This window comes from Drosophila melanogaster, chromosome X (genome assembly GCF_000001215.4).
Source record: "Drosophila melanogaster chromosome X".
Taxonomy (NCBI): domain Eukaryota; kingdom Metazoa; phylum Arthropoda; class Insecta; order Diptera; family Drosophilidae; genus Drosophila; species Drosophila melanogaster.
In genome coordinates, this window is record NC_004354.4 from 18,525,454 (window position 1) to 18,538,951 (window position 13,498).

Sequence of the window (13,498 nt, forward strand, 5' to 3'; positions counted from 1 at the left end):
CGAAAAGTAATTGAAACTCCGACTGTAAGTGGAACGCAGCCAGGCGATTGCCCCTGCCCCCATCCTCACGTGCGCCGGAGTACAACTAATGTGGGTGTTAACGGTGTGTTAAGTGATTCGCCATTTGTTGTAGGATCGAACCGAACAATCCAAATTCGATGGCGACGTCGACACCCGATAAGTATCGGATTCCTTGGGCACTGAACAGAGTTCGCAGTTCCAAATACTGGGTGCTGGGTAACTGGTCTGAGTACTGAGTACTGAGTACTTGGCACACACGTTTCACACATATTTCAAGCGCCTTTCACTGCGGATGAAACTTTTTATTTCCGGTTTAAAAACGGATGAAGTGGCAGTGGCACAAATGTATCGACTTACAGTAAATTGTGGCAGCGAGGGATTGGAAATGCTTGAGGAACTTAAAAACTTGTGATTTCCCTTCTAACCCCTAAGTATTCTTCACAGTATCAAGGATATTAGTGTGTGAAAATACTATTAACATGGGAATGTTTTAAAGTTGCTGGTAGAATTGAACTTATATTATTTTAAACATTTAAGCATGCTCCAGAATCCATCCAATTTATGGCCATAATAATCAAACTAGGAACTCTAATTCCAAGTATTACCTGCTAAAATATATTATTATATATCTATAAAAATTAAAAAATTCATTATAATACTCACAGTTTCTTGTTGAAAAACCCTGCTCATCCATATCGCTATTTGTGTCCCACTCGTTAATGGGTTAATTTAAAGGTGCTATTTATCTCGACTCTGGAAAATGTCATCCCATGTCGCCACCACCCCGGATTTTCCCATTGTTTTTCCTATTTTTGTGGCCCCTGTCCGGAGAGCGGCTAATGAAAACTAAAAACTTCAATTACCAAAAGAGCCAAATAATGCGTTTTTAAACCCAAAAATGTAAGAAAATTGTGATAGATGAGGGTTTGGCAATGTTTTTTACGGGCCACTTGTTCCTGACCGCCCAACGCTACCCCTTTTTGGAAGCAGCGCCCCCATCTTTAAACAAAAAGAGTGACCAAAAAGGCGCAACAGCGACCGAAAGAAAATGGCAATAAATCAGGGTAAATAACACACACAAGTAACAGAAAGTCCATGGAAAAGGGGGCGTCACGAAAGGGTATTTCGCCCCGAATTTCCCAACGGGGTGATTATTTAAAATTGTGCAACGCATAAATAGAAGTCCAAGTTGGCAGGAGGCGGCAGATGTGGGACCCGAACCGAAATCTTCTGTTTATGCTCTTGTAATTGTGTTTTTGGCTTATTGCCTTTTGCTCGGAATTTGTACCGCAGGGATACACACACACTCGGCCCAGTTCCATGTTCCATCGACATGGTCAAAATCAGCTGGCGATCGAATAGTATAATATAACTATGAAATACATTTGGCTGTTTCTCAGAAATGTTCGTCTTTAATGCATTTCAAATGGAATGTCTTATGAAATACATTCTTATTGTTTTCAAATACATCAATTCGAATAATAATCGTCAAACAAGTGAATCATATGGCACTCGTGAATATGTTTCATTAAACGAATCACATATCCACCGTCTTTCAAAATGTTATGGATGCGAACATTGATATCGCTTCGTAGTACTGTGTGCTCCAGATGCTTTATGCCCTCTAGGATGTTTATGTAAGGTATGGGACACTGACGGCGTGTTCCCAATATTTCAAATCTAAAGGCCAGATTGTGCTGGGCTTTCTCCAGCTCATAGCAAAATGTTAGATTTTTCTTGCTTGTATACTCGGTGATGCCGAAGTCCAGAAAGTAGACACGGTAACGGCAGCGAAATATGTCAACGATTTTGGCGCGATGATATCGCCCCTGATATGGGGCCAGAACGATGTCCCAGACGCGAAAATCACCTGTGCCCCTTTTCATAACACTCTTGCTCCACGTGGGCACTGTTGGTCCATCAGCGAATCGGGCGTAGAATTCGGCATGGCTAACGATCCTGGTGACATGGACGCGTACAATGCTACCACGTTCGCGACGCTTGGGTCTATATCGTGCAAAAGATTTGGCCACTTCCCGATCGTTTGCATCCATATTTCCGTACTCATCGCCCGAAATTGGTGGTAGTTGTGCGGATGGAATCTTCCGAATGTTGGTCCTATTCCTGATCAGGGCCACCAACAGTTCAAGGCCATTACTGCCGAGGACGCGCAGTCTAACATTTTGGGTAATAAATATATGCATCTGGGCCACATTGACCAGGCGGCATTTGATCGTTAGCGCCGGCAGCTTCTTGAGATCATCCGGCAGCGCGAAGATGCGCTCCATGCCGGACATGTTGGTATATTTGGCAGCGTCGATCATATAGGCACAGTAGCCCATGGGGTGAACGGGGGCATTAATGGCGATGCGAGAGATGCGATTCTCGGCCTTGTCGTAGAATGCAAAGATTTCGCCATAGTCGGGCAGCTGCTCCAGTTCCTGCAGTTGCACCTGCCCCATGGCTAGACATTTCAAAAGCTTGGAGCCCGGTCCATTGATGGTCACGTAGAAGACCGGCAGGCTCTCGAGCAGCACGGTGCCGGTTAACTTGGTGCCTATCGCAATTTCACCGATTTGGTCCGTGATCTTGTAGAAGGTTCCCACAACGGACCGCATGTGACCGCCATGGGGAGGATATAGGCGGCTCTTTCGCGGATTCCGCGCCAAACTGCTTAGGATCTCCTTTGAGTTGACGCACTTGGGGACCGCCCGGATGGGCTGAAGCAGGCAGCTGGGAATGGATTCTGTTTTCATCAGATTGAAAGTGCCTCCTTCCATTTTATACAGATGTGCTTATAATTTCAGGGAATAATTTAAACTACATATTGCCTTGTCAAAATGGAAGACAGTATCAGGGTAGCACTTCTTATCAAAATATCTCAAATAATATCAAAATTCTTGTTTGGAACTAAATGTACTTTATTTTGTGAAGTGAATAAAAATTGTTAGATTTCACCATATACTTAATTGTACGTAAATGATTCATGTTGCTGATTATGCAATGGCACTACAAATAAGTGTCAGTTTAGTAAGCTTTACTTTTATTAGCAATCAGCATGTGTCCTTGTTCCGCACTGTACTGAAAAGTAGGACCGTACTTAAGGATTTACCTAAAATTCGGCCACACAACAGTTAAATTAGCTTTCTGGGTTCGAAACCAAATGAGAGGGGTTAAAGAGGGGATCAGCTGATTTTGGCTAGATATCGATAGTGACGCCAAAGTTGAGCTGCGGAAATGTCGCAAGTTGAGCAATTGCATCTGAAATCTCCGCCAGAAACGGCTGCAGCAGGAGCAGGATCTCCTCAAGCAGCCGCTTCGGTGGCCGTGGCAGCCGATGCCAACGAAACGGAGCTCATGGTGAAGGTGGTCATGGACATGGGCTATCCGGAGGGCGAGGCTCGCTTGGCGCTGGCCCAGAGTAACAACAACGTGCAGCGGGCGGTGCAGATCTTGGTGGAGGGAATGGATGACGGCGAGACGCGCAAAAGGCGTGGCAATCGCAAGCGATTAAGGCAACTGCGCAGCTCCCTCATGGGGAATCCACTTGCCACGGATGAAGCCATCATCGAGATGATGCGCGATCAGAGGATCGCACAGACGCTCGCCGAGTTGGTGAACGGCAGCAGTGTGCAGGCCATGGAACTGCTACTGTCCGAGGAAGTGGATGAGTCCGAGAACGAGCAGCCGGAGGAGCAGGAGCTTGAAACCAGCCAGGAGCAGTCATCCTCATCTGCCGATGACTCTTCGCCTAGCAACTGAAAGGGAAACCAGATACTAGTTAGTACTGCTTACATCTTATAAGTTAAGGTATAGATATATGAGAAGTTTAGTTTTCAAGTCTACTGTTAAGTTAAAACAAGTTCTTCATAGTTACGTTTTTAGTTTGCTATTATGTTTAAAAAATGCCCTTAACTTTATAGTAAGTGTATATCAGAGTAATTAATGTTGATATTAATCCACCATGAAGTCTAACGAAGATTTCCATGTTAATTTTGTTAATTTTGTTTTCATATCTAAAAAGTGTCATCAATTTAAAAGTATACTTATATTTTAGTTTATTTTCAATTGTGGAATTTCGTGAATATTTGCATTAAATATATTGCTAAGCTGTTAGTGAAGATGAATCGTCGTTGTTACTTTTGGAAAACTTCTTTTTGGAACTCCTAATCTAATTTTTTCCATAATAAATAGGCAAACTATAGAATTTTTTAAAGAACCTAACAGTTAGAAATAAGTACCATTATTTTTGTAACATTATTATTGTCAATTAAGAGCAGTATATGGGGAATCAGGGCAGTTCGAGGACGAGGATGTTACCTGATGTGCTGGTCCCTAAAATGTTTGGGTTCAACCCCAGCCATCGGGAGACATTAAATGCATTAGGGCCACCCAGGCCAATTTTCCCCCGAGCACTTTGTTGTTGTTTTGGCGGATATGACTCCGGTCAAGGAGCGGAAGAAGCCGGAACTGAAAGCAACAGCAACAGCAACCCTGTGGCAATAGCAATGCGCAGCTTGTCAACCCTTTTCGGCCCGATGATTAATGATCGCTCTTTTATTTTTTCTACTCCAGCGTTTTGTACTGATTTCAATTTACCGCCTTTGCTCACCAGTTCTTTGGCGTAGATTGGAGTACATATAGTGCATCCCTTGGATTGCCTTGGGCAAGGGGTAGAGGGGGGTATTTCGCAGTTGAAAAATTCTAATTAATTTTGACTTGCAACCGTTGACACTGTCAGCCGCAGCCACGTAACCCACCCAGCGTTTATCGCGTTTGATCGGCGTTGCGGCGCACCGCAAACTACAGAAGGCGTCAACCCCTGGACGTCCGTCGTCCGTCGTCCGTCGTCCAATTCCTGAATATACTCCGGTGCTCCGCTCCGGTGACTGCTGCTCCACAATCGGAACTCGAGGCGTAAGCGGCGCCGTCTCATTTATCAAGGGCAGCCAACTGTCGCCGCTCTTTTTGGGCTGTCTGGGGTTAAGATTGCGCGGGTTAAGTCAGATTGCAGATTGCACAGCGAAAAAGTATGGCAATATATTGAAAAGAAATCTGTGTTCTGCGTGCTCTATTTTGTTTTTTTTTTTCTTTTATATTAACGACGAATGAATGAATGATGAATTATGCCAGTCAGAATAATGCTTAGTTAAGTAACTATTCTTATAGCTATTTATCTGGACACATAAGAAGCACTCAAGCTGCCTTTGGGATATCAAAAATAGAACTCTGCTGGTGCTCTTCGTCACTACGTGGATACTCTGGTAGTGCAATCATTTTGATGCCTTTAAGAGATGGTTTTCCCAAGCTTAGAACATCGCAAGGCAAGTCTTTCACATAGGATCTCTCATTTGATCCATTGTAACTCAAATTCTCAGGCATATACATACATGTACATTGACCATTGACCTTTCACAGCGTGAACCCGATAAGGTAACGTTTTCCGAACCCTACGAGTATTTCAGCACCTTCGATAAGAACCGATTCGATCGGGGTTTTTGCTACCCGTGCGTTTCGAGTTCGGTTCGGTTCGGGTTCGCTGGACTTTAAAAGGCAATTGTCACGGCCCGTAAATTAGATGTGGAGAAATCCGTAATTCGATACCGCCGATGACGTCGCTGACAATGGCATGCAATCAGGCCTGGTTGTCCGTCGACCATTACCTTTGCCGCTTGTTAACTTCGTTTGCATATATGTACAGTTCGGGAGGCGGGTCGGGTATGAAGGGGCGGGGCATTATCAATATGTTGACAACAAGCGAGCAATAATAATTGCAATAACAATTTGCCGCGAACCCAAGAAGCGTGCGAAATGTGCCAAAAGGCAGCGAAGGGATGGGTTTCGATCCGGTAATTGGCCACATACGACAATACATAAAAGATGGCAAAAACTGGTAGCAACGAGGCAAGACCTCGTTTATAAGTCGATCATATTTAAACGGATTGTTAAGGCAATTTCCAATGCAAATGAGCCCGCAAATGACGATGACAAACGAAGAAGGCCTGGGGGGAAGAAGCCTACTTTGCGGCAATCGATAACCGCAACCGAGAGTCCTGCCACAGGATATATGGACACGGTTATAGATACAGATATAGAGATAGATATACATATACATATGTATATGCATGTGTATGTATGTACATACAATAGATGCCCGTATGTATGCAAACCGAACCGCAGTTCAAATTGAAGTGCCAGCCCGGTTGGCTCACTTTTTATTTGCCCAAGCGCTTAATTGTGTAAAAAAGGACCGATGATAGTCCTGCGGCTGAAGGAGCAGCTGCCGAGGGCTGCCAATTAATAGATGGAAATGGATTTGCGTAAGAAATATGCGTTGCCGTTTCCACCCCCCCCCCCCCCTCTACCCACTCGCATTTCCATGGGCCAACAATGGCGAGCGAGCGAACCAGAGACAATTAGGCAATTATTTGCGCAAAGGATCAAAACCAAAACAAAAAGCCCTGCCCTGCCACCCATTCACCATCCGTTCACTGCATCCATTCCACCACCCAGCCACTCACCCCCCCCTGGCCATCATTCGAATGCTTGTGGGAAAGCGTTCAATGGGTCCATGGGCACGAAACTCGTGTGTTCCAAATTCCGAGGCCAACAAGGATGAGCAGCGCCAGCTGAGTTGACCAGGTGCTTGGTTAGCCTTTTTAACTTGGGATCTTGGTTTATAGCAGAGTTCTATAGATCGTTATTTAACTTCTTGATGGGTAAAATCAACTTTCTCTATATAGGAAACCAGATAACACAGAAACTAAAAATAGATGAAATACTCGAGTTCGGTTTTGGTGATCCCGAACACTGACACATTGTTGTGTTCTGCTATCCCGATTTCAATATTTCTAAAAATAGGATTTATCTTTTATTAGATTTTGATGGAAAACTATACGTTTTAAAAGAGTGCGCTGTTGAAAAAACAAAATTATTTAACCAAGCTACTGCCTTGGTGACCCCGAACTATTGTGCTTTCCACAAAGAATCTTCTATAATTAGCATGACTAATGATCAAATGACGTTTAAAGGTTTGTGATATAAAACATTACCAATGTTTATTAACCTTTTTCAGCCACTTTCGGGCGGTGCACATCACTGGCTCTGGGAGCAGAGCTTAGGTGAAATTTTTGGGGTGGGACTGAAGTCGGGTTTCGTTTGGAGTTTGCTTGGGCCGTTGCTTTTAATTGAACATGAGCAATTAGCGTGCAATTTGTTTCGCTTGCGAATGTGAACCAACGGTAAATGGGGGCAGCTCACTGCCGTCCTGCAAAACCCACCCGCCACCTCTCTCACGTGTGCCACGTGCTTTTTTTGTTGTATTTGTCTCTCTGTGTGTGTGTGTGTGTGTGTGTGTGTCTCTTGCCAAGAAACGCACTTGAGCAGAATTAATTTTAAATGCGGCTCTGCACGCGGCTAAGTGATTATGTCCTAGGCAGAAAGAGCGAAGCCATTCGAGCTGGAAGCTGCCCATTCAACCACCACCCACTCGCCATCCACCACCCACTGCCCCCGCCCCCCTCACCACTCGATTGCTCGCATGTTTAATTATAATTAAAAAGCACAGCACAACATCTCCAGCAGCATCTCCCTTGCCAAGAGAGCATCCTTCAGGCTAACCTGATCCATAAACATTAAAATGGTTAATTGAGTGCTTAGTGCGTCCTTGCCACCCCGCTCCGCCCACTGCGGCTGCAGCATAATATTAATTATTTTAATTGAAATGTTCATTATTTTACATCTAATTTGGCGCTAGGTGCGTGTGCCACTCCCCCAATTCCATTCATTGAATTGAAATGACCCCCATCCCCACTGGTCATCGTTTCCACATGCTGGAAACTAGGCACAGTGGGCCGCACAGTGGGGCCGCACAGTGGGCATCTCACCTCATGGCACTTTCATTGAGAAGATTGAAACATCGCTTAAAAGAAAGTATTTCAATATTTAGAGAATACTTTTTAAGTTAAAAAAAAGGAGTTAATGTGAGTTTTAAAGGTGTAATACGTTGAAAAAGCATTGCTGGTATTATATAAACCCCTTTTTTTATCTGAACAAATTAAATATGTGAAATATCTAATAGATCACCCCACTCATATCTATGCCTTCCGATTTGTCCCACTGTGCCTGCCTGTGCCATATTTAATTCTTTTTATTTTCGGCCTGCTTCTTTTGGGGTTGTTGCAGCAGTTTGGCGCGGGGTTTATTATAAATTTTTAATTGGCTTTTTATGTATGAATAATGCCTGCACCCCGGCACCCCTGTCCATCGTAACGCGGCCGCCCGTGGAGTTCAGAGTGGTGCCACCAGTAGAGACGCTCCTGTTTCTCCCCGAGAGATGGGGTAGTTTGGCGGATCATTTATGCAGTTAATTCATTGTGCGGTTATTATTCTTCCTGCACGGCAAAAAAAAAACAAAAAAAAAAAGAAAACAGCTTGACATCCAGAAGATGATTTAATAAAACGATGTTCAATTGTGCTGACTTCCAAATTCTAGTTTTCATCACCTCCAACTATTTCCTTTGTGTGTCAGGGAGTATTTTGCAATTGATGATATCAATTTATACATTTTTTAGAAGGTATCATTGTCATTCATTCATTTGATTCATTTCAAAGATGGATAAGTAATTTAACCTAAAGTCTTTATGGTTTAGGATTTTGTTTCGCTATCCTATCAGAACTTGTCTACAAAACACTATTTTCCACCTATAGCTCAGTATATTTTTTTCGGTGTGGGAATTAGTAACGGTACAAAAGGGTTGCATCGCTGGCTGGTGGGTGATATAATGTACAAATCGCCAGAATGGGGCCGAAATGGCTGAATGTCACAAGAAGGAAGAGGAAACTATCCGGCTTGCGGCAGCGAAGCTCCACCTACAAAGGGGCACAGGTGCGCCTACGCAGGTGGGCCGCATGCTAATAACAGTGCCTTAACAGAGCAACCCTCGGCCGCACCTGTGTGATAGGCGGTCGGCGGCCAGGAGCGGCGTCCAATAGCAGCGCAGGGCCCCAAAAAGCAGCCCCAACGCCGGAGAGCGAGAGCGAGTGCGAGAGAGAGAGAGCGGAAACAACCCTCGCGTTTCAAAATAAAAAGCCGGTTTCATTCGGATAGAAGGAAAAGCCAGGCGAGAGAGAGCTCGTGCTGTCGACGTCGACTTCGACTTCATTCATGCGGCATTCGAAAATTAACGACATTCGAAAATTCAACTTCGGCGCTGGCGGTTGTGAGTGCGCGCGTGCGATAAACAGAAGAAGAAGAACAAGACGACGACGACGTAGCGAAACGCAAAAGTTAGCGAAATCATAACAAAGTCACGGAACACTGTTCATTTTTTTTCCTGTGTACATGCCACAAAAAGGTAGAAGAGAAACAACAGCAGCAACAACAGCAACGGCAGCAGCAACAGCTAAACAAGTGCGAAATATGCAAATTTATGAGCTAACTAATTGAGTCGAGTGTGCGTGCGTGTGTGTGGTGCGTGTTCGTGTGCGTACGTGTGTGTGGCAGGTGTTTATCAATCTCTCCCTCTCTTTTCTATCGCTCTCGGTGATCTTGCACCCACACACAAAATCAGGAATAACAAATAACAAATAACGAATAGCGGTAAACGTAAATACCAGTAGCCTGATCTCACGGTCTCTGTCTTGCCCTCCCCCACACTCTCCATCTCCTTCTGACACGCGTGTGGCGAGATTTCGCATTCAATTAGCGCTAAAATTGAATAACATAAACAATAAGCAAAAACGCATTCCTCTCTCTCTGTGCAGCAACAACAATTGAATAATAACGACCGGACCGGACCGAACCGAACCGACCGCAAAAGCTAAATAAATAAATAAATAAATACACAACATACGCAATTACAACAGCAACAGTAAGAGCCTTGTGCTTCCTGAGAACAACAAATACCACAACAACAAACAGCAGGAACAACAACTCAATTTCTGCATATGTAAGTTGAAACTTTCTCGCCGGCGATCCTTTTAATTAGTTTACGTTAGTTTTCCGCCCAACACGTCTGCTTGTTTATTTTTGCCATTTGTTCTAATTAAGAACCAAAACGAACTGAAACGAACAGAAGAGGCTCTCCGTTCTCCACTCTCCACTCTCCACTCTCTACTCGCCGACTTGCTAATTGCCTCCGTCTCGGATTACCCAGCAAAAACAACAACTACTTGCAGCGATCAGCAAGAACCCTGCATGTACACACACACACACACACACATACACATATGTACAAACACATATCGCAAAGGAAGCTGGAGAAGTTGGGAAAATAATCAGAAAAACCAACAAACGCGCAGAAAAAGATGCTAAAATAAGCTCATTTTTTAGAAGAACACAGAATAAATTCCAGGGGTTGGAAACAACTTTTATGCCTTAACTGTTAAATTTCAAAAGGAAGCAGACATAAATATAATAATATTGCACAGAAATGCAGACTTACCACTGTAACTGAAGTGATATTTACGTAATCTATAACTAAAATAACTAGCTTTATTGAATTTAACATTTTAATTAGTGTCAAAGTCTTAAGTGAAACTTAAAATAAGCATTCTTGCATTGAATTCTATAAAACATAGCAATAATAGTAATAGGCAGTTAAACTTTCATGACCAGAAAATTACCTAACTCAAATTCGCTATAAATCAAAAACGTTTTGTTAACCGTAAAAACTAGTCATTTACGCTGAACTCATTCTAAAAGTCGAAGTTCTGTTAAGTTGTACCTTTTTAAAGGCAAATTTATTTAGAATGTTCAATTTTCGGCTTGAAAAACTGTGCTACTAAAAAACTGGCGTTAATGTCGTTATATCTGTTCTCAAACTCATTAAGATTTGTTTGGAAACACAAATTAAGTTTATTTCATTTTTGTAATATTAAGCACTATGCTCTCTGTAGTGTTGCGTTTCGTTACTAGTTTAATGTGTTTGCAGTTTAACTGTGCCATTTGGCAATTATAAGGTTTTAAGCCCTAGAAATAGACTTCATACGACCCTATATCAATTTTGTGATTCCATGTTATGATCGCCGAAAGTCACACAATCCTTATTGGATGACTCCTTACTGTTCCACTTGGAACTACTCTATTTGCACTCAGATCCCATTCACTTTCCCATCGTTGTGCTAACTTACTCTAGCTAGGCACTCCTTTGAGAGGCCTTGGATGTTACCATGGCCACCCGACCGCCGCCACCAGCCTCCCCTGATCCCAGTTGCACCGTCTAATTGGGAATTTCACACATTTGCATGCCTCCACCGCCCACTGGCTGTGGATTTTCTCTGGCCCTTCATTATTTACTTTCCTGCCCGCGCGATGTTGTTGTCAGTCAGGCAGCCCATTAATGCCAAATGCGTGTCTGTCAAGTCAAGTCAAGTCGAGCCGAGTGGAGTGGAGTGGAGTTCCCCCTTTTCTTGCCACATCCATTTCCACCTCTGCAACTGCAACAGCAACTCCCGAGCCAGTGGAGGTGCAAAAAGTTGGCGGAATGGAGACTGGAGAAGTGCAGTGTAGAGCAGTCGCCGCTCACGTTGCATTAATTAACATTTAAACAATAATTAAATTATTCATACAAATGTGGCAAATGTAAGCGGCAGACACACGGAGCAGTTCCCTTCATCTTCATCGCCATCGCCATCGTCATTGGCCCATCTTTAATCTCCGAGTAGCTGGCAGCAGGAGCAGGAGGAGCTGGAGGAGGAGCAGCAGCAGCAGCAACAACAACAGCCTATTAGTAAGGCTTATTGCCTGTCTGGCTACCAGTACCACTGCCACTACCTCTCTTCAGCGATCTTATCTGCGGCAGGGCGCGCACGCGCACCTTCAGGCTCCATGATCCCAGGGGCGGGTGGTAGCGGGAGTGGGAAGGGTAGCGGGAGCGGGAGGAGCAACACAGTAGCCGGGCCATGTTGATGATGATGATGACGGAGACGCACCTACATGCAACGCCCTCTCACGTTCCTTTTACCTCTCTTTTCTTTATATATCCCTCGAAAACACTGATCAGCAAATCAGCGAGGGACGAAAATTTGGGTGTAGCATACTTTCTAGGGCGTGGTCTGAACTCTAATACATTTCGTATAACTACCATTATGAATGTATCCTGTATAACTTTTGGCGAGAATCATATATACGGAATTATTATCTTGAAAATAGATGTATATCAGAACTATCACTTATTATGTAATGATAATATATACGGATCCTTACTCATATGAGTTGAAAACCTTGTCGGCTAGTGTAATTGCCACACATTGCGGTGGTGCCGCTTTAAGGCTAACAACTTGCTTAGTCCGTGGGTCTTTCGGTTCCAACCCCTCCTAGCAGATACCTCCCCACATGCTGATCACCATCTTGCCGTGTTCCCTGACCATTCCATGGTGTTCTGTCCCGCGGACCCCGCATTCTGGTAATCCTTTAATTTATGACACTCTGGCACTCAACTAGAACGGACAGCAGGGAACCGTGGGAGGTGCGGCAAGTGGCGGGGCAACATGACAACAATTTGCAAATATTTTATTAATAAATGGCATTGCATTCATTCGACCGCGGACCACATGCCGAACTCCAAGTCCAAGTGCCGCATTCGATCCGAAGTCCAACTTTAGGCTTAAGTCGCCGCAGCGTCCCAAAACTTGTTGTAAAAATAAGGTAACAAAAAACAAAAGCTAAGCTAAAAAAACAACAACAAAACAGAGGGGCTGAGACGTAGGCCAGTCTGCAATTGGTAGCATGCGACGCTGGACTGTTGCAGCTAAATTAAATTAAAATAAAAGTGCGCTAAGGTTGCGCCCAATCCAGCCACCAATCCAGCTCTATACAGTGCTATATGCCTGGCCAATAAAGTAGTCCCCCGCTAAGAGGTTTTTAGTTCTGATGGAAAAGCATTCTGATATATGCGACTTGGTGACCCCGTTCTATTGTCATACATTAATCCAAGCCAAATTGAAGGAAACGTATTTCTTAGCAATGAGTGAGTTGTGATTTTTGATAGTTCTAAGGGTAATCAGAAGCAAGGAGATGCGTCTACCTTAGCGTGGTTCGACTGTAATCGCCGACCGAGGGAGACAGAACGCTCTGGGCCAGTTTTGTGGGCAGTTTGCGGCCAGGCAAGCGAAGCCTGGCAAATTGAAATCGAAAAAGAAAACTCGTTAATTAAAAAGTTAACATGTGGACCGGGTTCGAGAATTAGAGATGGGTGCGTGAGCGGATTATTTGCTGTTGATCGTGAGCTTGCAATTGCTCTTGTTTAATATTGGAGCGACTTGAATGGAAAAAATGAAGGGGCAAGAAACTCGTTTATGTTGTTGGTATCTTTTTTCTGAAGGAAGTGCGTCGCGCCGAAATGAAAAATGAAGTGCACACGCATCGTGTTTCTGGCCCCTTGCAAAGTGTTTGCATTATAATTGCCTTCCCAAAAAAAAAAAATCGGGGTAAACAAGGTAAAAATCAGGTGGAAAGAGCAGAGAATAAAAGCCA

At 43.9% G+C, this 13,498-nt stretch overlaps 3 protein-coding genes across 6 annotated transcripts in view; 2 read left to right on the top strand and 1 right to left on the bottom strand.

The window, feature by feature from the left end:
- Bx (Beadex) overlaps positions 1-13,498 on the top strand; it is a 57,382-nt gene that overhangs the window by 10,026 nt on the left and 33,858 nt on the right. For 2 of the 4 annotated variants that reach the window (NM_167625.3, NM_001272758.1), the window contains exon 1: positions 9,210-9,971. The exons of 1 other annotated variant lie outside the window; for it this stretch is intronic. The gene's annotated coding sequence lies outside the window, so the exon portion shown is untranslated. Of the gene's footprint in view, positions 1-9,209; positions 9,972-13,498 lie in introns of those variants that run through there. One more of the 4 variants, NM_176758.3, reaches the window with a different exon arrangement.
- On the bottom strand, positions 1,409-2,813 carry CG15042 (uncharacterized protein). The gene has a single exon (NM_133080.2). The coding sequence runs from the start codon at positions 2,799-2,801 to the stop codon at positions 1,491-1,493; it is 1,311 nt and encodes a 436-aa protein (NP_573308.1). The 5' UTR covers positions 2,802-2,813; the 3' UTR covers positions 1,409-1,490.
- On the top strand, positions 3,230-4,140 carry CG15047 (uncharacterized protein). Its single transcript, NM_133081.3, has one exon. It carries the CDS (start codon positions 3,259-3,261, stop codon positions 3,781-3,783), a length of 525 nt encoding a protein of 174 aa, NP_573309.1. The 5' UTR covers positions 3,230-3,258; the 3' UTR covers positions 3,784-4,140.

Bases quoted from the DNA above. Each gene is read 5' to 3' on its own strand.
- CG15042 (NM_133080.2), bottom strand. From the start codon at position 2,801: ATGGAAGGAGGCACTTTCAATCTGATGAAAACAGAATCCATTCCCAGC.
- CG15047 (NM_133081.3), top strand. From the start codon at position 3,259: ATGTCGCAAGTTGAGCAATTGCATCTGAAATCTCCGCCAGAAACGGCT.